The sequence below is a fragment of the Gnatocerus cornutus genome, chromosome 5 (assembly GCF_029298725.1).
Source record: "Gnatocerus cornutus isolate USDA-ARS CGAHR chromosome 5, icGnaCorn1.1, whole genome shotgun sequence".
Lineage (NCBI taxonomy): Eukaryota > Metazoa > Arthropoda > Insecta > Coleoptera > Tenebrionidae > Gnatocerus > Gnatocerus cornutus.
In genome coordinates this window covers 17,269,981-17,295,385 of record NC_142237.1, presented here as the reverse complement: position 1 = coordinate 17,295,385, position 25,405 = coordinate 17,269,981, and the positions used below count along the sequence as shown (strand labels likewise).

At 35.0% G+C, this 25,405-nt stretch overlaps 7 protein-coding genes across 9 annotated transcripts; 4 read left to right on the top strand and 3 right to left on the bottom strand.

Annotated features, from left to right (window-relative positions):
- Positions 1-13,505: 13,505 nt before the first annotated feature.
- LOC148175231 (2',5'-phosphodiesterase 12-like) lies at positions 13,506-15,749 on the top strand. The gene is made up of 7 exons (XM_088037458.1): positions 13,506-13,668; positions 13,728-14,437; positions 14,482-14,609; positions 14,659-14,827; positions 14,874-15,159; positions 15,206-15,320; positions 15,367-15,749. Exons 2-7 carry the CDS (start codon positions 13,731-13,733, stop codon positions 15,615-15,617), a joined length of 1,656 nt encoding a protein of 551 aa, XP_087893584.1. The 5' UTR covers positions 13,506-13,668; positions 13,728-13,730; the 3' UTR covers positions 15,618-15,749.
- A 455-nt stretch (positions 15,750-16,204) lies between these two features.
- Positions 16,205-17,726, top strand: LOC148175230 (gustatory receptor for sugar taste 64e-like). The gene is made up of 6 exons (XM_088036703.1): positions 16,205-16,465; positions 16,519-16,704; positions 16,748-17,034; positions 17,077-17,397; positions 17,445-17,534; positions 17,579-17,726. The coding sequence occupies exons 1-6, from the start codon at positions 16,234-16,236 to the stop codon at positions 17,672-17,674; spliced, it is 1,212 nt and encodes a 403-aa protein (XP_087892829.1). The 5' UTR covers positions 16,205-16,233; the 3' UTR covers positions 17,675-17,726.
- Positions 17,727-17,850: 124 nt separating this feature from the next.
- On the top strand, positions 17,851-19,789 carry GatA (glutamyl-tRNA(Gln) amidotransferase subunit A, mitochondrial). Its single transcript, XM_088036701.1, has 7 exons — positions 17,851-18,002; positions 18,054-18,538; positions 18,579-18,818; positions 18,868-19,015; positions 19,092-19,309; positions 19,356-19,558; positions 19,611-19,789. Exons 1-7 carry the CDS (start codon positions 17,979-17,981, stop codon positions 19,763-19,765), a joined length of 1,473 nt encoding a protein of 490 aa, XP_087892827.1. The 5' UTR covers positions 17,851-17,978; the 3' UTR covers positions 19,766-19,789.
- On the bottom strand, positions 19,575-20,543 carry Bet3 (blocked early in transport 3). The gene is made up of 3 exons (XM_088036702.1): positions 20,381-20,543; positions 19,921-20,331; positions 19,575-19,873 (listed from the first exon to the last, which is right to left on the bottom strand). The coding sequence occupies exons 1-3, from the start codon at positions 20,417-20,419 to the stop codon at positions 19,787-19,789; spliced, it is 537 nt and encodes a 178-aa protein (XP_087892828.1). The 5' UTR covers positions 20,420-20,543; the 3' UTR covers positions 19,575-19,786.
- Positions 20,544-20,625: 82 nt separating this feature from the next.
- On the bottom strand, positions 20,626-23,424 carry LOC148175227 (uncharacterized). Its single transcript, XM_088037641.1, has 9 exons — positions 23,185-23,424; positions 22,981-23,134; positions 22,779-22,931; positions 22,414-22,646; positions 22,145-22,367; positions 21,971-22,096; positions 21,749-21,930; positions 21,467-21,704; positions 20,626-21,422 (listed from the first exon to the last, which is right to left on the bottom strand). The coding sequence occupies exons 1-9, from the start codon at positions 23,316-23,318 to the stop codon at positions 20,934-20,936; spliced, it is 1,932 nt and encodes a 643-aa protein (XP_087893767.1). The 5' UTR covers positions 23,319-23,424; the 3' UTR covers positions 20,626-20,933.
- A 193-nt stretch (positions 23,425-23,617) lies between these two features.
- Positions 23,618-24,604, top strand: Ntmt (N-terminal methyltransferase). 2 transcript variants are annotated; one of them, XM_088037652.1, is made up of 3 exons: positions 23,618-23,702; positions 23,767-24,278; positions 24,325-24,604. In XM_088037652.1, exons 2-3 carry the CDS (start codon positions 23,803-23,805, stop codon positions 24,590-24,592), a joined length of 744 nt encoding a protein of 247 aa, XP_087893778.1. In that variant the 5' UTR covers positions 23,618-23,702; positions 23,767-23,802; the 3' UTR covers positions 24,593-24,604. The 2 variants fall into 2 exon arrangements, with proteins under 2 accessions (XP_087893778.1, XP_087893777.1); XM_088037651.1 differs by having other exon boundaries at positions 23,669-23,742; positions 23,789-24,278.
- RpL35 (Ribosomal protein L35) lies at positions 24,259-25,325 on the bottom strand. Of its 2 annotated transcripts, XM_088037658.1 has the most exons (4): positions 25,236-25,325; positions 24,914-25,050; positions 24,627-24,866; positions 24,259-24,572 (listed from the first exon to the last, which is right to left on the bottom strand). In XM_088037658.1, exons 1-3 carry the CDS (start codon positions 25,236-25,238, stop codon positions 24,635-24,637), a joined length of 372 nt encoding a protein of 123 aa, XP_087893784.1. In that variant the 5' UTR covers positions 25,239-25,325; the 3' UTR covers positions 24,259-24,572; positions 24,627-24,634. The 2 variants fall into 2 exon arrangements, with proteins under 2 accessions (XP_087893784.1, XP_087893783.1); XM_088037657.1 differs by lacking the exon at positions 24,259-24,572 and having other exon boundaries at positions 24,598-24,866.
- Between the last annotated feature and the right edge of the window lie 80 nt (positions 25,326-25,405).

The window sequence follows — 25,405 nt, the reverse complement described above, 5'->3', positions numbered from 1 at the left end:
TGACTAAAAATAAAAAGCCAGTCCCCCGAATTTTCAGCATACCAGGGTTTTAACCTTTGGCATTTACAAACAAGAGCACACATCCTTCTCAGCTTTCCGAATTTGGACTACGTACAATGTCTACAACAATTTCCAATAAATCTCAATATTAACTTTTTCCATGTAAATCCTTATTTTCGCTCCCTTTAACCAGTGGCCTTTTCGAGCTTCTTAAAAGTTTCACCGGCTTCAAACTTTTAACACGCGAATTTTCAATGTCACGCAAATTGATACGAATGAATTTGGAATCCTTACATTAACGTTCACTTATTGTGCAAAGTTCATCAGCATCGATAATTTAAAAATAATAACGATCAAAGACGCGAAACGTAGAAAAAATATTTTTCAAGTGATTATTTACCTTGTCATAATAAGGAGCAGTTTTAGGTCATCAGGAAAATTGCTATTTCCGTAAATGCATCCCATCAAAAACAGCACGTGCAAGAAATTTCACGTGTCTTATTAAAATATTGATCCGTTTGATTTCTCTTGAGAAAAATAGTAGATTCTAACGTCTGATTTTTTGCCGTTGGTTACATGTGTCTGTCCGCATTGGCAACAACCCTGACCTTAGTTTTGATTGTTATGTCTGTCTTATCTCAATATTTGTAGATCAATAGGTAGTTGCTGAAACTGACAATTTACGCAACTGTTATTGGGTATCACTCAGATACCAGAGCTTCTCATTGTTTACGAAAATGCAGATTATCCAGTTGTGATTATTTGATAACAGACTGATTATTGACTTTTTGTTATAATATTGGAAAAATGTAACTGTAATTAACTGCGAATTATTCTGTCGATAAAACTCGCTTATCCAACGTCTCGAAGATTTTGTGAGATAAACGTTACAGGGTGAAAGATTTACGCAACGACATTATGAGTTGACCTTTAAAGCATTTCACAACAATTGGTGCACAATACACATTATCCAACCTCAACAAAACCTTAAAAAAGCTATATTGCCACCCTACTTCCAATTAACGGTTCTTTACATAACTCACACTTGCACGGATGCGAATTATTTTTAGCCGAATTAAACTGCAACGATGCTGTGTTTCAGCGAATTCTAATTTTTCACCCATAAATATGTCGTTTGGGTTAATAAATCAATCACATTTTTTCAATAATTTATAAGGGGTGGCCTATTTATAAAATTAGCTTAGCTGGGGCGGAAGACATCTCAGTCTGCGAGAAATGACCGCGATAAAACAAGTGTATGTAATTAAATAAGCAAAATTTCAGAAGTTTTAGGATATTCCTGAACTAGATTTTCGGTTTCCATGTTCTCAGGGTCTCTATGAGATCTTAGATTCTTCTTAGGTTACTAAAATTTTTAAAAAATTTAAACTTTGATGCTTAGATTCTAAAGATCCATTAATTTTGTCCTCAGATTTTGAGGGCAACAGTTTTTTTTAGATCTTTAACTTAAATTGAGTTTTAAAAGTTTTAATTTTAATTTTACAGTTTCAGATTTTTATATTGAAATGAGCCCTAACGACTTGGGGCAGGATGTCGCAGTCAAGAATGAAGTTTGTTGAATCAACGAGGCTGGTTAAGTTGATAGTTTTTCAGTTGTTTAATTGTAAATAATTCAGACAGTTTTTAAAAAAATTAATTCGTTCAAATAAAGACTTTCTTTAACCCTTTAGACTCTAACGTTTCCTTCAGTTTATTTTAATTTTATATTTCGAGATTGAAAATCCCAAATTCCTTGATTTTCAATTCTTTAACATATAAAAGCTCCTTTATCTAATGCACCATGCATCTGAACCACGTAATTATTACAACCAATGTAAAATAAAACATGAATCTGGATAAAATTGAAAATTAAAATTTTCAGTTGCTCTAAAAATTCTTCAAATTCGGTGTACAAAATTGAAAGAAATTCAAACATAAAAGCCGTGGGCAGAGTACCTTCCACCTTTTTAATTAAAAATATGTAGTGCTCTCGGGAAGCTCCACTTTTACTACCGGCTACATTTATTAGTAAACACACCAGAAAGCATTTAATAAAACCAGCAGCAAAGTTGTGTTTCGCCGAATGTTAATTTTTCGCTCATAAATACGTCGTTTTCATTAATAAATCAATCGCTTTTTTTCAATACGTTTTAAGACGTGTCCTACTTATAAAATTATCTAAAGTAGGACAGGATACCTGCTGCTGAATGTATGCAAAATGATCCTGTCGTGGGCGGCACGTTATACTAAATAATTAAAATAAATATACCTAACCCTCCGACATTTGAGGTTGTCAGTCGATCCTGGTAATAATTGGTGGTGTAAAATGCCGGTAACGACGTGAAAATTTCTTAGTAGGTCGCTACTTGATATCCCAGAAAAATTAATAAAGTTATAATGTTTTAATAAACCTACTTAGAAAGTAGGGCATTTTTTAAGGGTGGATCAACCTGAAAATCAGGGCGTAATCCTACTCTTATCGTTTTTAAGGGGATGTTTACTCCGTGTCTACATCTTGTACAAATACATGTCACTCTGTTACTAATATGACCTTGTTTCATCGTATCGAAATACACCGAACAATGAAGCGAAGAAATTGCGTATGTTAAAGAAGCCCCGCAGACCAAACTGTGGAACTTCACATTCCTATAACATCACAGGTAAGAATTTATAAATAAAGAGAATCAAGAGCGAGCACCTCTGCAATGTGATGGATCTATTTTCAGCGTGATCTACAGAAATATCGTTGCAATTTTGGGGTACCCGCCACTATTCTTTGCCAAAATTAGTGAATCACTCGGATTTAAAAAATTATTAATGGGAACAAGAACACTGCAAAACATTAATCTTAAGCTCGACATTCATTTGGATTATCATAACTCACTCTTAAGCTCAGTTGGGTAACATTAAATTTTTATCATTTGATTGACTCTCAACATATTCTGACCTAATTCCTTAGGGGAGAGTCTAATCGTCTATTACATCATCGATCAAGAAATATTCTGGAAAAGACGCTAACGTTATGCGTAATCAAATGACACATTTCGGGGATTATTGGCGGATTGTAGAAGAAAAGAATCTTATAAATTATAATACACAACACTGAGTCTTATGAAAATTCGCTTTACTAACTAACAAATCAAGATGTGGGAATGATCCAACTCCAGATAATCCAGATTTTTTTGTAAAGCGTACTGTTTTGTTTAAATTTTGAAAAGAAATCATGTAGGAGTCAGCCAGTGAACAAAACTGCGACGTTGGCAATCTGATTTATTATTTTAAAACTGGATTAGAAATTGCGACAATTTAGGGTACTTCCAAGGGGAAAATAGTATTAGTGGTTACATAAGCGAAAATAGCTGATAGAATGACGTTGCTATACGTAAGTGCGCCCCCACGTATTTCTTTAATCATCATTAAGACAAGTACTTCTGATTTACCACGAAATTATGCTTATTTGGAGAATAATTGTGTGAACAGAGACAAGAAATTGGGAAATTCGAATATTTAAAACAATCTTATTTTTAACAGTCTCCCTTTTGTTTGCAATATAACATTGCTTCATTAACAGTTTTATACAATTTATAAAAATTATTCAAGTTAATATAAATATTCCGTATTTTCGATTGGAGTTTGAAATTTAAGCAGTAAATAGAAATGTTTATTGAACCTACGGGATTTAAACAAATTTATTCGTCGATGTAAACTTAAGATGGAATCTGCGCTCCATTATTTCATAGTAGAGTAACAAAGAAATTTAAATTAACTTAAAATAGGAACATCTAAACAATATGCAAAGATTTCTTTGTATGTATGTAAATGTCAGAATTTCCAGGATCGAACGATTTCCAACCACTTACAATTAGTTTTTTTGTGTTTTAATTTTTAAATCGTTGGATTTCTTTATTTATAATTTCGGTTTAAACTCCTGGGGTTTTTAATATCTTTTAGGTTTTCAAGTTCTCCGGTATTCAGATTGTGTATTATTATACAGGTTCACAAATTTTTATTTTCAGATCATTCTATCTTTTTTGAATTTTTTCCTACTTTTAAAATATTTACATTCTCAATTCTTAAGGGCATTTAGTCCTCAAATTTTTTAAAAAAGATTTTAAAAAAATTACATTGGTACATTTGCAGACTTTAGATTCTTTGATTTTTATTTCAAACTTGAGTTAATAGTGTAATTAAATTTATAGTTGTAAAAATAATCCACACATCTTGTGAAGTAAGGTTATTACAATTAAAAAATGCTAGTATGTACATTCTGGCCCATCCACCAATTTTTTAACTTATATTTATCAGAACTTTTTTAATTCTTAAAAATTCGTAAACTGTCTATTTATGAAACAATTTAAGCCTGAACACATGTCTTAAAAATAATCGAAAGTGTAGAAAAACTGGAAAAAATTTACAAAAAAAATCTCTGTGCAAATTTTTTTAACTCGCTTCATGTTACAAAACTAAGCGTGTTTTTTACTCGTCGGACAAAGCAATAAAATATTAACTGGCTAAAACGTGATCAGCAATTAATTTTTTTCTTGTCCCACATCCAGATTTTATTAAACGCTTGACCCCGTTTATTAACACGAGAAGGATAATCATCATCCATTAAACCTTTTATCATAAATTATACAACTACCACTTTAATTTTACTTCCGACCTTCACTAGGAAAATTTCCCCCATTTTGCGAAAAGCATCGCAGCAGAAAATCCCCCATTTCCATGTTTCTATCCCGAGTGCGTTCACCCTGAGGTTTTTATAGGGATTTGTATCTCATCCCCATCAAATAACTTTTTTAAAGTTTCTTTATTATGATCTACAGTACCTGGTAAAATTAAAATGACTGTTTTGTACTTTGGCTATTATTGCGCTGCTATTTGATCCCTCTGGAGATTTTCTCGGTGCGGTTTAAGTACAATGAACTTCCCAATAAGACACTGGAATTTAAACACCCCGAGAATGTGCCCACGCTATGCTGTAATTTGATAATGATAATTCAGTGCGTTTTAGAAGAGACACGAGGACAATTAGAGTTTTTGCTTTCTTTTCATAGGAGTTTTGGGAATTGCAGGTCGTTGGTCTAATAGTAAAAACGCGGAAAAACTTGTCTCATCAAAATTTATCTCTGGACTAATTTCCAGATATTAAATTATCGTGTTACCCAGCAAGGTTTTGTCGTAAATCTGTGTCAGTTTTATTGTCCACGTGTTTGGTTTAGCGTTACATGGAAAATGTAGACGACGTAATCTACAGAATTGGTTATATAATTGAATCCATTAATGATGAAAAGTAGGTATTTGAATTTCAGTGGAAACATTTTCTTTTTATAATTGATGGCTCCACGTTTTCATCAACACTGTCGATAGGAAAATTTTCAGTCATTATTTGTATGTAAATTCAGAAAATCCTTGGCTGTAAAATGGGATCAATTAATAACCGAAGAAACATTAACCTCTTTCCAGATTTACTCTCTTTAATAATTTCACACATCGGAGTCCCACTTGTCGAAAGTATAAAGAATGAGACCTAAATAATATCTTTCTTAGGTCCATTCATTTTTCATCGACGTTCTCTTTCGGGAATCATTCAACTTCAATTTTGGCGACAATGTTATTGACCCTTTAAGATGAGTGATTTAGGGTGTTAATAAACTCACCTTTTGTGGTATTTTATTAAGAAACGGGACAATGTTCCTGGCGTTTTATATAGCGAAAATATATAATAAGATGTCGAAATTTCATTAGTTGGATTTAATCTCCGATGCAACGGAAGGTTCTTGAACTCTGTTGATCTCCCGATTTCCGGGGTTGATTTTCCTTTCCGTTTCACTTCTTTTCGCAACGCGGAAGTGCTATAAAAAAGTTGTAGGTCTCATCACCTTCGATAAACGTCTCTGGAGAGATTGGGGCTTTATTGTCCGAGATGGGAGATCCATTACGTGAGATACATATACGGTTTTTATTAAAGAGCGAATTCCGGGAAACTTGTACCATCTGTTTACTTTGCCTGAGCTTTATAACATTTATCAAGCACTTCATAAAAATGTTGACTGACGGCTCAGGGTGGAGATGAAAGATTTTTTTCTATTACCTTTGAAGCGTTTCAAGCAGCCAATTTCATTTTAATTTCCTTATTTTTCTACAAACAATCTAATCATTTTAAAGTTTTCAAAAATTATATTTTCTTGAAAAATGAGACCGGCGCATCCGCCAATTTTTAATCCTTGATTTATTGTTCATTTCTTATTATTTTTACAGACTCCACAGAAATGCAATTAATTCAAAAATTCGGTACAAAATCTGCATGAAACTAATTTGTAATAAATTTGAGACTCCTAAAAAATATCTGAAATATTGACCGTCATGCGTCATGTGTTCGAGACCGGGATAAAACAAGATTAAAGTAATAAAACTCGAATTTTCTTGTAAATTAACTTGTCTTGCTGGCATCAGCGCACGATATCGGCAGAGACAGAAGCAATTTAAAATCTCTGTTTTGTGTTGTATAAAAGTTATTTCCAATTAAATGAGCCCTTATTTATAAGCGTCCAAGTTCAATAACACCTCATTATTTGCGCAACAAAACGGAGAAAACTTTAAAGCATTGAACTTTCATACATTTATTGATACACATTTCTTTCGAAAATGTTGTGTTGCTTTGATTGCAGGTCAGTGGCTCTTCAGGCGACAAACGCTCCAACAATTATCGAGTTTAACAGCAATTGCGAAGAATTTACGCATCGTTTCTGTTTTCTAAATTGGACGGAGTTTTTCAGGTAATACGTAAATAATATCGAGCAGTAGTGTTACCGACGTCATTTACTTCTGGATTTGATTACTTAATATGGTAATTGGTGGTGTTATTGCTGATGACATTTTAAACATCCATTTAAATTTACGGATGGATTCAGTTAATTGCGTCTTCTTGTTGTTCATTTTGTGGTTGGAAAATCACTTCTTTGGGAGTTCGACCAGTGCAGAAACTCCCAATTTAATTTTAGTTCTACTGCAATTAAGTTTAATGGAGATATGAATAAGCAGCCACAAACTGTCTGGAGGGAAAGTTTCTGAACAAAAGCCACTCATGTGATTAAGTGTAGCATGTTACTTTATCAAGAACAATTTAATTAATCCACTTGGCGTATTTACAATTGATTTCAAAATGGTCGCTGCACTAAAATAACAACAGTTGACGCAATGTGTACGCGGGTACACTTTTGACTTTCCTCCAAATAATCTTGTCTAGAAAGGAAGTTGTGGGAGGGAGTAGAGAGATCCAGTGTTTCAACACAGTTTAAACATTTTTGTCAGAAAGTGAGATTAAAGCGTGTACAAGTTTACGCTATTCTACTTTTCTTCTAACCTTGGACACTTTTTAATGTGTATACAGAATGAAAATGTTTTAGAAACGTTCTAATTTACTTTATGAAAGACGTCCTAACATCTGATATTGATGGGAAAAATATCGAGACAAATTTGGGGTTATTTAGTTGGAGAATGTATGGCACGCCTAAATTTAACCAAAAATGCATGTTTATAACACATCAATGCATGTATAATTTGCGAAATATTTTATTATCAGCAACAGTGTCTTCTAAAAATAGTAAGGCTAAGAGACTAAGCTGTGAGTTTCAGTTAGACGCGACTCCTCCAACTACGTAATTTTCTCCTCGCAACTTCCCAAGTAAATCTTTCACTCAACACTCCCAAATTCGTAGGTCAATGTTCTCAACTTTTCTGATTTATTAAAAAACAACCCCAATCCCCTTGTGCTTCGAATCCTCCGATCAAAACAGCGTTCAAATCGTGTTGACACAGCATATAAGTTAATGATTGAGTGAAAAAATTCACCGGAACCCAAAATAAACCGTTTTCTTTCCGCAGGATGTTTTTAAAAATAGCCGTGGACCTATCTTAATATTATTGGGTGTTGCCAGTGTGTTTAAAATTACTCGAATCACTTCGATGAACTGCATCAATAATAATTGCAAGTCGGATTTTCATTTTGTGAGTTATCTGAGTTTGTCTGGAGCCCAGAAGTAAATAAACAGTTACGTTTCGAATAAAATTTTCATCAAGTCGAAATGACGTAGAAAAATTATAGTTCAATTTTTTAATAGAGACGCGAATTTTTGGCGCCGGATGAAATAGCTGACGAGTCGCGAAATTTTGGCAAATTTTTTTTTTCGTATTGACAGAAACGATCTTGACCTGGTATTGTTGGAATCTTTCGTTGTATAAACAATAATGCCAATATTAAACCGTTTGAAGTGTATTCTTTACTAGCTGCAAATGATGCAAAAATGTATTAACCTATATTTTTTCAGTGACTAAGTAGTAGAAATGGGCCAAACTCTCCCTTTCATTTAAATATTTATCTCGAAGTTTTGATGATATTATATTTAGACCTAGTTCCAACTTCGCATTGAATCAAAATATTTTTTCTTCAGATTTGTTCCGCTTTCAGGTCAGTAAAACGTATTTAATTAACCTAAATATCAAAGTTAAATAGTTGGGGATATTTACATGTCTTGAGTTGACTAAAGAAACGGAAGTTGGACAGAAATAAAACCAAATTAATGAGAGAACTTATTTTCATTTCAAAAAACCTTGACAAAAAATGTTTGGCATGTACAAAGTGAAGTTGTATAAATAGGTATATCGCTTTTACAATAGTTTTAGAAAAGAGTTCCACCAAATAAAACGAACCACAAAATGGGCGAACGTCACTTCAAATTTTCCTATTATTAATATTTATGGTGTTTTGGTCGGTGCCAGATGTGCGTATTATTATTGGCACTTTTGGTCTTTAAATCTGGCCACAAATATTATTCCAACAGGAGTTCCCACTATGAACAAAAAACTACGGGCCAAAATTAGCCACAAATGTTATTTCAGGACAATTCTTCTAAAAATCTTACCTTCTTACGCTTAGAAGCTATAAATTCGACGAAATTGGCTTTTATTAAATTCAGCTTTCCAACGTCTTTCGTTACATAAATAAATCATCGAAATCGTATTTTGGGGGTGCACAAGTCAACGGCCTGGACTTCGATGGCCCTGTCAATACCAGGTAATGTTATTGACTCCCAGTGTCAATGCATTATGTTACTTTAGAAAACATGGTAGATTATCATAAATTTGTGTCATGACCGAAGGAAAGTGACGGCTCTCCAGGATTTTTTCCATTTATTTCTTTCGAGCCTAACATTGTCGGACATGAGATTAATAATAAATTGAGAAAACTGCGTAGACAGGATTTCGTTCGAAAAATAATCGGAAAATTGAAAACAACACGGTAGCATGATCAACTGCGGCATAAAAATTATAACAACCCATCGGCCCAATAAGACCAACTTATGAGTGACAACAATAAAAACAAAAACACAAATTGCATTTTCAGAAGGTTTCTAAGTTTTACAAATTTAAAGGATTTCTTGGGTAGGTTTTGGGTATTTTAAATAAGTATGCAGATATGAACAGGAGAAGGATTGTTCATTATCTCTGACTTTTGCCACGTATGTACGAGTGGAATATTAAATTTTTAAGTTCGGTATATGTAAGATCGGATTTTAAGCAACTAAATGGTCTACCTCTGTTGCAGTTCCGGAGATATGGAAACCGAAAATTCCGGGGCTTACCCGAGATTTCTATCACTTTTAATTCAGTTATTTCTTCACGTACCGAAAAAAAAATTACAATTTTGGATTATTTGTAAAATTCCGCATAAAATCACCAATAACTTTTTGAGTTTTCGAGATACGTTATAACGTTACATTGCAAATTCCCAGAACCAAAATTAGACTGAAATCCTCTTAATATCAGCCCATCTATTATAAATTTGATATAGTTTTTCTGTACAGTCGATCTATTGCCAAGAAATTACACGTTTCATAATTCCGAATGAGTTATTTGCGGCACGCCTTATTTTATTAATGAGGTGGTTTTTTCAGAATAATGAGTTCTGGCGAAGTATTTGTTTATTTCAATGTATACAAAGCAAATATGTCGATGAAAATTTTAAGGTCTCGGTGAATAATGGACGAAATATGCGGGGTGAAATCTAATGATCATATTTTAGCCTCTTAAAATTAGAAGTCGTGGAAACTGCACAGACTATTTAGCTAAAAATATAAAATCTCTAAAGGGGGCAAGTAGGCATATTCGGAAAATAATTTATCATTCAATTAATAAAAAAAGAATTTCTTGTGCTTTAAAAGACATTTTTAGTGTTGAAATGTTAAATAACAACAAATTCTTAAATTTATTTGTCTTTTAAGTATGCAAAAAATGAAATGAAAGACGCTTTAAAAATGGTGGATGCGCCAAATCGATTGTATTTCCTTGTAAAGTTTAAGTACGTAAACACAGACATGTCCTCATTCATCATCATCTAAAGTGATGCAAAAAATCTGTAATTCTGGAAATTAGGTGTTCATGCCTCGTTGTATACAGACGTCGAAAACCGTGTCGATTAGCGAAATTAATCACTCCAAGAAGACGTTTTTATGGCAAGGATTCCCATGTTTACCGTTGTCAAGTAATAGGGTCTTCATGAAGGCTTTTTCTTTGATCTTCTTCCCGTAATAACAATAATTACAGTGCTAATCATAAAACCTCACGGACAGTCCACCATGGGCGTCAAACGTAAATAATTTTTCAGTACTCATCAGAAAATTACTTCACACATTATCGGAATGAGTTTGACCTCTTTGCACTGGAGAATATGATATCGACGGTTTTCTTGAAAATGCCAATCGATAAAAATGCTTTATTTGATTAATCGCTGTTTGTTTAGAACGATAACACGCAATAAGCGGCTAATAAACCGCTTTTCCTAAAAATTTTCGTAGGAAGCTGCTTTTTAGAACCTTAACGATTAATTTAATGGATGATCGCGTTTCTTGTTTCAATTACCAGTGTCACAAATTTACGCAATAAAAGTCGACTGACCTAAATTGGTTCCAGACTGCGCCCGCTGATGTTCCCTGAAAATGATCATTCCAATAAAGATAAATCTGGTGAAATGTATCGCATAACAAACAGATGGATGGCCCATTTATGAAGGAAGGGAATTCAAGTGTGATTATTACTTACTTATTCGAAGAAGTGTTGTTGATAAGATCTTTTGTATCTTGGGAATTGTTCAGTTTTCAGGTTTGATTCGGAGCTTTTCTAGGGCGTCTGTTTGCATTTACAGGCTAAGAATACGTTTAGAGAGTGAAAGAAATTAGTTTTTTACCATCACCTTGGAAGCAGGACTTTCAACAAGCTAAAAATTTGTCATAAAAATCATTTATGACTCGAACAAGGGAAATAAACTGCATTGCTTGTTTGTTATTACGTGTAGGACTTCCGGTTGTTTGGATACTCGGGAAATAAACAAGCAAAATCAGATTATCTCATAACCTGCAGCCTCTCTATTGTTCCAAAAGGTGAACAAACCTGAGAAAAAAAATCCTACTAAACTTCGCATTAAAACTCAAGAAACTGGGCTAACCTTGTTTATTTAAACTATGATTTGATCCATTGTATTTGAAATAAATTTCGAAACTATAAAGTTTTCATTATATGGATTACAATGATTGATGAGTGCTTATAAAGTATCACTTCTCTATAAATACTGCAGAAATTACTACAGACAAACCTCAACCTAGTTCGCGTAAATGCCACGAACATATTTCAAATTATAGATAAATCACTGACACATCTCATTTTAATATTTATAGAATTCAACTCGGCTCCGGTTTATGACAACTCACATGCTCCCGGATTGAATATTTACATCGAAAACAGGAAATCTGCGACCAAATTAAATATTTGTCCTGGAAAAATGCGTGTCCCAATTTCAGAATTAATAATGCCGGGAAGAGTTGTAACCTTGACACACCTTACTTTGTTTCAGGTGATTAAAAGTTGGATTCTTGTAGGGACAGGGTCGGGATATTTGGGTCAATTAGACCGAAAATATGAAGGTCGCCTGTTAGTGGATGGATGTAGCTTTAGGGTTGATTGGAGACGATTGGAGTCAGGGTTAGAGAAAAGAGAAAGTTTTATGGTTGATAGGCCAGGATGCACTTAACGAAAGATAATCTTACTTTATGTATCTTTTGATGGAAGTTTTCTGTTTAAGAAATTTAATATTGCTTTCTTTTAGAAGCTGCAAGAACATGGGAGCGCAAAGACGAAATTAATTAATTTGGGAGTGAGTAGACTCAACTAAATAATACGACAAAAATTACGACTTTAGGTCTCTTCATCTGCAAATCATTCAAAACTGTGCACGTGCCTTGTAACTTACGAAAAACTAACTATTCAGTTGGTAGGTACGCAGAGAAGAACTCCACATTTTTCCCGAGGCAATTTATTGAAATAAATTGCAATAATTCACAAAGCGTTGAGATTTAAACCTTAAAGTGTCGGCCACAGAACACATAAAAAAACAACTTTTTAGTATAAGTGGGTATTAAAATAATGAAACCTAGATCAACCTTAGTACGGTCCTGTCATTGAAATTAGACGTAGTTGGGGAAATTGTCGCAAGTTAATGACCAGTAATAATATCTACCCATTTAGACCAGACACGAGATACACGAATTACACAAAGGAAACGACAAAAACAGCCAAAAACAGTTAAGAAGAGTTGAATATACAGTGAGTGGTTTTTGCATACAATTTAGAGTTGACGCGGTAATGAACTGTAATGTAATAAAATTCAAAGGAACGATCGATTGATGAAATGGAAACTCTTGAACGGAATAAATTGATTTCTGAGAGCTTTGTTGCCATAGAAGTTATTCATCAACATTGTTAAGTTTCTATGCGGCTGGAGACAGTTTGAGAAAGCTGTTCTGTGCTTTTGTGCCATTGGTAAAATGATGAAAATTCTGTGAAAATATGATTTGAAATTTTCAGAAATGAAGTACTAATATATTATATAGATAGGTACTAAAAAAAATTTAAATATTACGCATGGTACAACGATAATAATTGTTATACAATGAAACATTAAAAGTTAATAGTTGATATTAGTAGATTAATTAATTAATTACACAATTATTCAATAAAATCGCTGACAATGTAAAGAAAGTGTTATATAATTGTTTTTATTTTGTCTGTCGCTATCCAATTTCAGAATACATATCAGTTTGTTACCAGAATTCACGTAGTAAAGTTAAAATTTCAAAGGTATGTAATTTTATTTTTGGGTTCTTTTCAGAAAAGTTTGATCAAGATAAAAATATTCAATAACTAACAACCAGAATAGTATGCTACTGTTACATCTTGTGTTGTTACTGTGTTGCCTCTTGTTAGACCTAGATTTAGTATTTAAATTTTTAGTCTCCTTTTTACATGGACATTGTATTTAGGATCATGACAAATCACGTTAGTTACAAATGAATTTTCATTAATTTCTCTTCAATACAAAATGTGACGCCACGCTACCAAACTAACGACCATTTATTACCAACTCCTTGTCGGTAATCTCGTGAAAATTCTCCATACAAAATACACTTGTCTTGTCACTTGTCATTTCTTCAAACGTCATGTGTCAAAAGTGTGTCATAGTTATTGTGAAAGAAAAATGGAATTCCCATGATTTTTTTTAAAAAACCTTATCACTTATTAGTTATTGATAAAATTAAATAATATGCCCACGAAAAGGTAAGACGCGTGACTGAATTATTCTTTAGTAAATGCTCTTCAAACATAACCTCTTGCAGACCATGGATTCAATCAAGAAAACAGCATATCTGAGAGAACTAGAAAAGTCTAACCAATGTGAGTTGTTGTTTGTTTTAAAGACAGAAGTAGAACAAGTAGGACTAATTAACCAGGAAATCCGCGCTGTTCGCGGAGTCACAGACAATGTAGAATCATTGCTACAACACATTGTAAACAAGATTAAAAAGGTGCTCCAAGACAAGTCTGGTGAGAATCATGACGTGGAAATTAAAGTAGCTTTAAGAAACAGTTCAACACGAAAGTCTGTCGACCCAAAAATGATCCTAAAGAATTTTTTCAAGTCTAACATGAGAGATGTTGAGTTTGAGATTTTTAATCAAGAGTACTTTGTCGTGATTAATGCACCAGTAGTAGTGGAGATGAAAATACCACTGATTTTATATGCAGACTCGGTTATACAACCAAAGGTATATTGTTTGTTTAGTGACCACTCAGTTTCTCAGTTTTCTTGGTTTAAATCCAAAGATAAAGAGGAGTGGACGCCGATTTCGAAAAGTTTTAGATACAAATTGCTAGAAGAGGACATTGGACATTATTTGAAACTTGTCTGTGTACCTTGTAACAGTACTTTGACAGGAGTCCCTGCCGAAGTAATTTCTGAAAATATGGTTGTAGTAATGGGGGAGTTACCAGTTTGTCCATTTGAAGACAGACAGAAATTTACAACTGCAAAACTTAAAGAACACTAGTCAGTAGGTTAAAAATTCAATTTCATTAACTGATTGTTTGTAGTTTTAGAATGGTTTCCTACAATGTTTTATCTAGTAGATACACTGAGGGTGGTGATGCCTTCACTTATTGTCCACCTGAAGCGTTGTCAATAGACTACAGGAAGCAGCTGATATCAAAAGAACTTAAAGGTGCTTTTTATTTTTTATTAACATCATTGAATTAATTAGTTATCACCAGGTTACCACGCTGATGTAATCTGTCTTCAAGAAGTTGATCAGAATGTGTACATTAATTATTATCGAGACGTCTTCAAAAAAGAAGGTTTCATAAGTTTTTACCACAAGAAAGGTGGTAAAATCTCTGAAGGTTTGGCATGTTTTTTCGATAAATCACGATTTACAAATAAGTAGGTAATTACATTTCTTTGTAATAAGACTACAAATGTTTTATAGGAAAGTTGATGACCACCAAATTGTTTATAGCAACGTGATTAAAGACAGATTATTTACGTATTTAGCAAACTTTCTGAAGCACAATCCTGACCTGAAAGAGTGTTTTATGAGACAAATGACCTCATTGCATGTCACTGTTTTAAAACTTAAGACTTCAAAAAACAACCACTGCATTATAATCGGGAACACGCACCTGTTTTATCACCCTGACCATGAATTAGTTAGAATTGTACAAATTAACATGGCCACCACGTATCTGGAGTCCTTGAAGAAGAAGTACTCTGAGGTGATCACTTGCGGTTTTTTTTCTCTGTTACAACTGTTGTTTTTAGAATAATGAGGCGAAAGTCATCCTTTGTGGCGATTTTAACAGTATACCAACTAGTGCTGTGTTTGAATACTTGTCGGAAGGAACCATCAGCAAGAAACACAGTGTTTTTGCAAATAGTAAGGTCTTGTAGTAATTTTTTTGGTTTTTAGTGTTCTTTTTTAGCAAGCAATCAGCCTGAACTGTTCCATAGATTTCAGTTTGAAAGTGCCTGTGGTACTCCAAAGTACACAAATTATACCGATGATTTCAAAAACTGTTTGGATTATATTTTTATTGAGAAAGACAAGATGAGGGTTGAGAGCATGGTGCCGTTTCCTACTGAAGAAGAATTGGCGAAATTCGATGGACTACCGAGCGAAGTATATCCATCAGATCACATGCCTTTGATTGTCGACTTAGAGATAATTAGTTGAAGATTTTTGTGATACATAATGGGAATAAGGTACACTTTTATCATTTTTTTTATAGACTGTTAATATTACTTGTGTGAAGTTTGATCATTGATTTATGTGCATCACAATAAAGACGCTACTGGTACCAATGAACTTCACTGTTTTTTTAGTCATGGTCTTGTCCTGTGGTGGTAACCCAAACGCAATTATTTATATGTATGATACGAGGAATTGTGTACCGCAGTTAGCAGTCCATTAAAACATCCATTTAGCCAAGAAATTTCTATTGAAATTCTTATTTATTATTGAACCTCTTATCAAAACACAAATGAATTATCCATCACATTTTTAAATCGGCGGCTCTGCACATTCTTTAATATGCACCTATTTATTTTGAAAAGAAATACCTTGTCATGTTGTACAAAGGATGTTTACTTTAACCGAAAAAACTTGTACCATGAACTTCCAAAACAAGTGTTTTTGTCGGGCGATCATTCATTTTATCGTTTAATAAAATCCTCCGCACTACTTGCGTAAACATATTGGCGTAGTTCAATCAAGGCATTATCTAAATTAACACGGTATAGTTATAGTCATGAAGACTAAAAGCTGCCCTCGTTGGAAGTTAAAAAAACAAATGTTTGAGACTGAAAACATTCACAAGTCGCTGCGCTTTATTCTTGTGATCGCTCAGGTCTTCGGATTTTTCCCAGTCCGAGGAGTATTGACCACAAATCCAGAGAATTTAGGGTTTTCATGGTTTTCTTTTGGAGTTTTGTCGGGTACCCTTACTTATTTAACGGGAATGTTGGTGACGCTGGGCCACATCCGCAAACTGATTGTTGCAGGATACGATCAATTTGAAATGAGTGAGTTGTACCATTGTACCATTAACAAACGCGTCTTCTAATGTCTCTTTAAGATGGTGTAATGTTCTACACTTGTGGATCACTCTCATGCATCTTCTTCATGAAATTAGCCAAAGACTGGCGAAACATTGTTTTGAAATGGGAGGAAGTAGACAGAGCTATGGCTTCGTACGGATGGCCCAAAGACTTGAATCGCAAACTAAAAACCATAGCAACGATCTTCTTGCTACTGGAAGCTGGTTGTTTTTCACTCTAACTTCTGTTTTTAAACGTTTCTTTCAGCCGAGCACATTTCAATTCAAGCTAACAAACTAATAGTAGCCGTACAATGTCGAGGATCCATCTCCAAAGGCTTTGAACACTTCTCGGTGAACATGTCGTTCCCACAAATTTTCAGAGTCATAAAACCATATTACAGTCCCTGGTTGGGTATTTATCTTCAGTTTGTTAACACTAGAATGGCGTTTTCTTGGACCTTTATTGATGTCTTCATTATTTTAATTAGTTGCGCTTTAGCATCGAGATTCCAACAAGTTAACTGGAAGCTCCGATTTCTAAAAGACATGAAAGTGTTCAATTTTTTTTAATAACAATTATAATGTTTGTTTAAGGATCAGTCTGAACGAAGTTGGGCCGCTGTGAGCGCAGATTATAATCGCTTGTGTTGCTTATGCGCTTTTCTCGATGAAAAGATGTCATTATTGATACTTCTTTCATTCTGTACTAATGTTTATTATATTATTTTCCATGTGTCTGGAACGGTGGCTTTACACAGAGCAACAACATTGGAGGTTGTTTATTTTTTTATTTCATTTTCTCTACTGTTGATTCGGTTAACTTCTGTGTGTCTGTTTGGAAGTTGGATTCACGAAGAAAGTAAAAAACCGTTGGGGATAGTTTTCTCTGTTTCCTTCAAGATTTCCAATAAAGAGGTAATTTGAAAAATAAAAAAGTGAAAAAACAACCACATTTCTTTTAGTTTGAACGCTTTATTGACAGTTTACGATACATAAACGTTGGTCTTACTGGGAAAAAATTTTTCAGAATCACACGAAGTTTGATTCTAAAGGTAATTCTGTGCTGAGTTTGGACCGATTTCTAGTTTCTTTGTAGATTGCTAGTGCTGTGGTGACGTACGAACTGGTTGTGCTTCAGTTTAACAGGAATTTTAAAAAAACTGATACGCCTTCTCAAAACTCTATGTGTTAAGGGCCTTTCAGCACAAATCAATGTATTTTATAGTGTATAAAATCTTGCATTACGCGCCACTATTTTAAATTTTAAATGTGGACCAATAGCATGAGCTCAGAACTGGAAGTCCAGTGGAATTAGGAGCCTGTCCGCATCTTCAGTGGAATTTTGCAACTCCGTGTGACTTTTTAAGGTTATCAGAGGTTATGAATTCTAACCCATAAATACTGAGACTTTTAAGTTTAATTTTGTTGTTATTTTACTTGAAAATGTAATTTAGTTCAGATTTTTAGCCCGGTAACAATTACAATCAGGCTGAAGCATGTTGTCTTCTAATATTAGAACGGTATTAAACATTTGTTGTCCTATTATTTTGGCTAAATCCTTTTGGCTTCAGGTCTCTCAGTTGCTACTGGAAGGTAAAATAACAGTCCCTGATCTGGTAAAACAGTCTTTAGAAAAAGCTCACCGTCTAAAAAAATTCAACGCTTTTATCACCCTAACCGAAAAACAAGCCTCTGAAAAAGCCCTTGAATCCGCCGATCGTTACGCCCAGAAAAAGTCCCTTTCAGAGCTTGACGGCATCCCTATAGCCATCAAAGACAACTTTTGCACTTCTAATATTAAAACAACATGTGCTTCCAACATGTTAAAAACTTTCACCCCAACTTACAACGCGACAATTTACGACCGTTTACTCAATTCTGGGGCTATACTCATTGGAAAAACAAACTTAGATCAATTTGCAATGGGCTCAGGAACTGTTGATTCAATTTTCGGCCCCGCAAAAAACCACTGGGGCTATCAAGACGACGATTTTTATATCTCTGGTGGTAGCAGCGGCGGGAGCGCGATTTCAGTCGCTACAGGGACATGTTTCGCGTGAGTTAATTATATTAGAATTATACCGAGTGTTGAATAGTGGTATTGGGTCTGATACAGGCGGGAGTACAAGAAACCCAGCGTCGTATTGTGGTCTCGTTGGGTTGAAACCAACATATGGGTTGGTCTCCCGTTATGGGTTGATTCCTTTGGTTAATTCCATGGATGTCCCAGGGATTCTGACGAGGAGTGTTGATGATTGTGTTTCTATGTTAAATTGCATTGCTGGGTTTGATGAGAAGGATTCAACGTCGCTTACGAAACCGTACAAAAAAATCAGGTATTTGGGGAGAGAAAAACGAAGTACGTCGTCTAAACTTGTTTTTTAGAATACCAGATGCTAGTAAATTGAGCATTAAAAAACTGAAAATTGGGATTCCTCATGAGTATCACTGTGAACACTTAAGTAGCGAAGTTTTAGAGGTGTGGAACGAAATCGCGAATTTGTTGGAAAACAGTGGAGCTAGAATCAAACAGGTGCTAGTCTAGTCAAGTCACATCTAATTTAGCTTAATCCAGTTTGACTCAGTTTAAGCTAAGGGTTGGTTTGTAGGTATCAATGCCACATACAGAGTACAGTATTGTCTGCTACTCTGTACTAAATCAGTGTGAGGTAGCGAGTAACATGGCCAGATATGATGGAATTGAATTTGGCTTCCGCGCCGATGAAAGTACTTCCACCGAAAAATTATTCGCAACGAGCAGAAGTCTAGGTTTTAACGAAGTTGTAAGGAATCGAATTTTGACAGGAAACTACTTCCTTCTCACAAGGTATACTTTTTATGAAAAATTTCGTATCCTGAAAATAGTATTACAGAAACTATGATAAATATTTTAATCAAGCCCTGAAAGTCCGTCGCTTGATTATGCAGGACTTTGATAATGTCTGGGAGCAAGTTCAAGTGCTTCTTACCCCAACAACACTAACAACTGCTCCTTCTTACAAAGACTTTGTACAAAAAACTAACAGAGACCAGTGTGCATTACAAGACTATTGTACCCAACCTGCAAACATGGCTGGTTAGTGAAATTAATATTTTTGAAGAACGTTTAATTTACATAATTATTACAGGTGTTCCTGCAATCACTTTACCTATCAAATTATCTAATAAAGGAATGCCTATAAGCTTACAAATCATGGGTAGAAACTTGAGTGAACCAACGCTTTTAGCCTTGGGAAAGTATATAGAAAATGCTGTACAATTTAAACATTGCACTGAAATTTAAAATAAATAGAAATATAATAGTTTAGTCTTCTCCTGCCGGCATGGCATCTTCCAATCGCCGTATAAACTTGACACGAATTTCAGTGTTTTGATCTCCTTTCAATTGATCCTACAAAAAGAGTAAGAAAATCAACACTTTGAAGACTGAAGTCTTACCTGCACAATCCAACTCTGGACATCCAACTGTACCATTTCTAGAGCCCCCCTTATCACGCCACAGATGATATTGCAATACTTTAAATTTTTCAATTCATCAGGCAACTCCACTAAATCAGTCAATGGATTGGTGTCTAAAATAAACGAAAACTCGTCCCCAGCTGCACTCCAGTTAGCTACATTCGGTTGAACCCCCAAATACATTCGAAAAGCGCTCTGAATTTTATCGGCGGTGTCTTTCAAATCCAAACAACGTCCAGTACTTGTTTTTGCAAGAAAGTCTTCAATCAATCTAATTCCCATGTTGTAGCCTAATCTCTCCAGTTGTTTACTCACATCCTCAGTGTTATCCAAATCTTTTATCATTTGAGCAACTAACGCCCCGTAAGTTAAGGTCACCAGTTCGGAATTCTGTAAATATTTTTGATAACCTCAAAATGGGGAACGAAGGAAAACGTACCACTTTTTTTGTGTCGAAGCGTGTCGAAGCTCGAGACATTTTTTGGGTGTTTTGGTTCTATCGTCCTTAGAAATGATGAGACACAATAATTTAAAGGATTTTGGAAATTTCGGAATAAAATAGTTGTCAAAACAACTGTTGGTAAAGTAGAGCACGCACCATTCAAAAATAATGTTGTATTGTTGGTTGCCTGAACAACTAAAATTTAAAAAATATGAAAATTTGATCTAAAAATTAAAATTGCGTACAATAAACGTATTTATTGTTCAAAAATAGATATATTCCAACAACGGCTTAAAACGAAAATAAACAATATTATTAGCAAAACAATAGTTTTCGCCTAATTAAAAATTTACAGTGAGCAAATTAAACAAATCCAAACCTAGTTGCTTATAATCACAAAGTGTTTCATAAAGACAAAAAATACATAACACATATGATCGGACGTGATGATACATTAACTAATATAACTCAGTTCAAATAATTTGCGGCCGTATAATCAGTCTTTCAATTTTTAAAACGAATTCGATTTACGTTTGAAATTCAACTTCAACTAATCCCTACAATAACAGTATTTTCTAAGATGAGGGTAGTCATTTTCGACACATCTCGCTTGTTTTCCATACATATTTACTCTACTAATATCACTCATTTTAACGGTAAACTTATCTTGATCGGTTAAATACGTGACACTAGCCTCAAAGACGGAATTCCCTGGAATTAGAACCACTTTAATTTGGTATAAATCCGATTTTATCGTCATTTTCGCTGACAAATCAGCGACAAAACCGTCTAAATCGGCGTTTTTGTTGTACTTGATTAAATTTTCATTGGGCATCATTTTCATGACCCATTCAACTCGAGATAGGTGGAGCACGTCGCATAAGTGACGGTGTGAGTCGGTGTAATTATTTAAAGTTGAGATTAAAGTGTTTGCTATTCGTTGCGTGACTGGAGCATCGATTGGGATTTTTTCCCACTCGAGACAAGCGCACCAATGGGGCTCAATGTAGGCGTGGGCGCAGCTTCTCTCACTTGGGATCTAAAAAACTTTACTAAAAAAACGTCTTCACATTTTGTATTCACCTTAGTAAATAACGACGCTGCTCTGTAATTGATATCGGCTTCCCCAACATCATCTAAATTCAGGATACTCTTCAGGGTTGCGTGGATATCAAACGGGGTCGCCAATCTCTCGATATTATTCTGAAAATTCTCGTACGCTTCTTTAAAATGAGTCTTAAAAGTTGCTGGAAAAGTAAATGAAAAGAACGGGAGTCTTTCCTCTTGCTTCCCTTGTAACGTGTTTCGAATTTCCGCAAACCTTAAATGAAGAGTTATCGGGGGTTCTCAAGACCTCGCAAATACCTGTGTCCATGATCTGCCATGATTATCAAAATCGTATCGTCTAGAAACCCTGAATCATTTAAATTTTGTAAGAACTTGTACATATCTTCATCAGCCGCCCCCACAAGATTGTAATCGTCATGAGACAACTCTCCGTGGAATCCAAACAAAAATTTCGGTTTTTGCTTATAAACAGTGAAAAACTACTCAGATTAAGTAAGATCAAATTTTTCAACGACTCACATTGGTGATCTGATTGAACATCACTTGGTGGCGGGGAATTTCACCGGTGCACCATTTCGGCCACCTTAGTCGCTCTCCCAGAGAGTGTAAATAGTACGGTCGCATGTAATGATCCGTTGGTGTTTCCTACAACATTTTTTCTTCAACGAGAAATTTTATTTTTGTTCTGTGTACATTGAAACCGTTGAGACGATATGTAAAAGTGCCCAACTCGGGAACATCTTCGAAAAACCCAGTGACGTATCCAGCATTTTTATAGTCGTTCCAAATAAACGGGTACGAATTCACAAATTTCGTGTTGGCGAACCGTTTTCTAGTATCGGGAAGTTCCAGCTCGGTCTGACCTGTTAGTATAGGAATTAAAGCTTGGGGGGTGCCGTCTCCTATGATATTATAGCTAAAATTACAGTGTCCATGACTGTTATAAGGGAAAGTAATACTACCCTTGGAGAATGTCAGCTTGCAAAATCTTCGTTAAATAATCGTAGCTTTTAGGCAACTTTCTGATGAAAGAGTTTCGGGAAATTGAATCGAAACCGAACATTAGGACGTTGAATTTTGTAGCGCCTGAGGGTAGATTGTCCCAGTTCGATTTTCTCCAAACATTGGGGTCTAAGCGAATTCCAGTCAGAGTTGCGGACCACTGATTGCTGCCTGCGTGACAAGAGACGCCCACCTAAAATCGTTCTCGCGGGTTAAACTTCAAATAAAAATTCTATTCATCAATTACTGTATTAAAAAAGTATGAAAATAAAAAAATTAAAAGATGAAAATAAGCAAATAAAAAGAATAACCCGCGCCCACTTACGACATCGCTGGCTTCTAATTTGTAGTAAGAATCAGACTCAGTAGTCTCCCCATGAGTTGACTCAAAGTCATTCACTCTAATTATATCAGTAAAAGAACATTTAACGTTTCCATATCTGTCCTTGATTTCCTCCTGAATTCTACACTCGTTCCCCTGGGGTACTTCCAGTTAATAAAAATATTTTAAAAAAGGACAAATATACTTCACACTTGACCCAGTCTTTACCAGCAGCAGAACAGTCAATTGGGGGCTGTTCATGTACAAACTTCATCATTTCTGGGGAGAAAACTGGAAGCTTTGGTTGTTTGCAAGCTAAAGAGCTCGCTTGTGAGTGTATCAGTTCGTCGATTTTTTCACTGCGTTCACAGAAAGGTAGTATGAGAAGGCGACAAAAGTTCATACTTACAGTCGGAATTTTCTATCCACGTCATTTATGGGTGAATTGCGAGACACAGTGAAGAGTATGAAGATAAAGAAGATAGAACAAGTCGCAAGAAGAAGCAATTTTTTCACTTTCATTGTACTAACCAGTATCCGCATTTTTACTGCTATTTATACTGACACACCCCCTATTTTCTAGCTGCTTAGGCAGTCGGAGTTTCTGTGATATGTTTACTTTTAAACGAACCATTTATCGGTGCGAACATTATTGATAACGCTGATAATAATGTTACAAGTGATTTATTGCTTTCTAAATATTTTTATCTGCGAAGATTCAGGTACATGTAGTCCGACGGGATGTGTCTCAATTAAATAGCTGCCAATACCACGGGAAAAATTCCATTTTGATAAAACCGCCACTGATTTGTTTATATTTGCACAATTTTTATTCACAAATTGATAACACTAATCCCTTTGGTTATTGTCACCTGTCAAATATCTGTCAGAGTCATCTATGCATCTGTCAAATTGCACGTTGGTGAGGTTAGGTTTAAAATTGTTTTTAACAGCATGTGACTTGACTGTAAGGATATTTTTATTTTTGCAGCAATTTGAAAGACAATTTGTAGAAATAATTCTCACAATGGAAGTCAAGGCACCAGTCATTGAAAACGTTGAAAACGATGACAAATTCTACGCGAATGCCGTTCAGTATTGGTCCGAAATTCCCGCTACTATCGATGGAATGCTTGGGGGTTTCGGTTTTATATCACAGACAGATATTCGAGATTCGAAAGCACTACTTAAACAGTTATTTAACTCGAAGAAACCGCCTGGAAGAGACTATGTCCTAGATTGTGGAGCTGGAATTGGTAGAATAACAAAGCACCTTCTTCTAGAGTTTTTTAGTAAAGTTGATCTTGTTGAACAAAACCCAAAGTTCTTAAGTCAAGTTAGGAAATATGTAGGACCAAAATTGGAGGACAAAATCGGGGAGTGTTTTCCTGTAGGGTTACAACACTTTAAACCTGAAGCTAACAAGTATGATTTAATTTGGAGCCAGTGGGTTTTAGGGCACTTAACTGATGAAGATCTGATTGATTTTTTAAAATCTTGTCAGTAAGTACTTCCCATTTGTTTGCTTAAAATTAAGTTATAATTGCAGATTTGGTCTAAAGCCAAATGGTGTGATTGTGATAAAAGAAAATATCTCCTCCTCTGATGATATAGACAAAGATGAGCAAGACTCTTCAGTCACAAGACCCTTGTCTCTGTACCGCGCAATTTTCGCAAAGGCGGGGCTAGATTGTTACAGACAAGTCAAACAAAGAAACTTCCCTAAAGGGTTGTATGTGGTCTATATGTTTGTCTTAAAAAGATCACCAAACTCAGAGGACCCCAGTATTTTTGTACCTGACGAAACTCAGAATTAAACTCGTTTACTTTTATGAAACTTATTTATTTCACCATACAAATTACGCCTTCAAAGCAAACTTCCTTTGAGGATACACTGATTTCTTGTGTAGCTCCTTGGGCGTCCTAATGCGCTGTTCGTGTTTCGTTAGAGCACGACGAATAGCCCTCGTCTTCTTTGGCCTCAAATCCAAAGGCTTGTACTTCTTATCCTTGTAGTACTTCCTCAAATTTTCTTTTTGCTTTTGGTGCATCACAATGTACACACGCGCGATAGCTTTACGCACGACACGACTGCAAAAACAATATAAACATCGGAAATTGCAAATTGGGGTACTCACATCTTGGAAAGTTTCGAGGGAGCCCCTCCGGTAACTTTCGCTACTCTGAGACTAGTGAGCTCAGTTTTGAGCTCATCGAGCTGCTTGGTGAGCTCTTTCTTGTCACGGAGCCTCAGCTCGGAGCACTTTACCTTCCCCTAAAAAACACAGTGTGAGAACCTAACCTTAAAATGTCACAAATTCGAATTTTCAGCCCAATGCAACATATTGGTGAAAAATAATGTCAGCACCCGACACCAAAGAAATAAAGGCTTGGAATTACAACGGAAAATTCAACCGATGGTGCACCAATTTTCGGAAAATTCTTGTTTTAAAAACCTACCATAGTCACTTATGCTAACACAAACTGAAAGAATTTTTGTGCTTTTAAGTTGGTAGCGCGTAACGACAGTAAAAATTTAAAGTCCCTAAACTGTGACTAACCTCAACTGTCAAATCTGTCAACTCTTGGTAAACTCTGTTTATCAATTTCCACGGGCGGTGTTTTTGAGG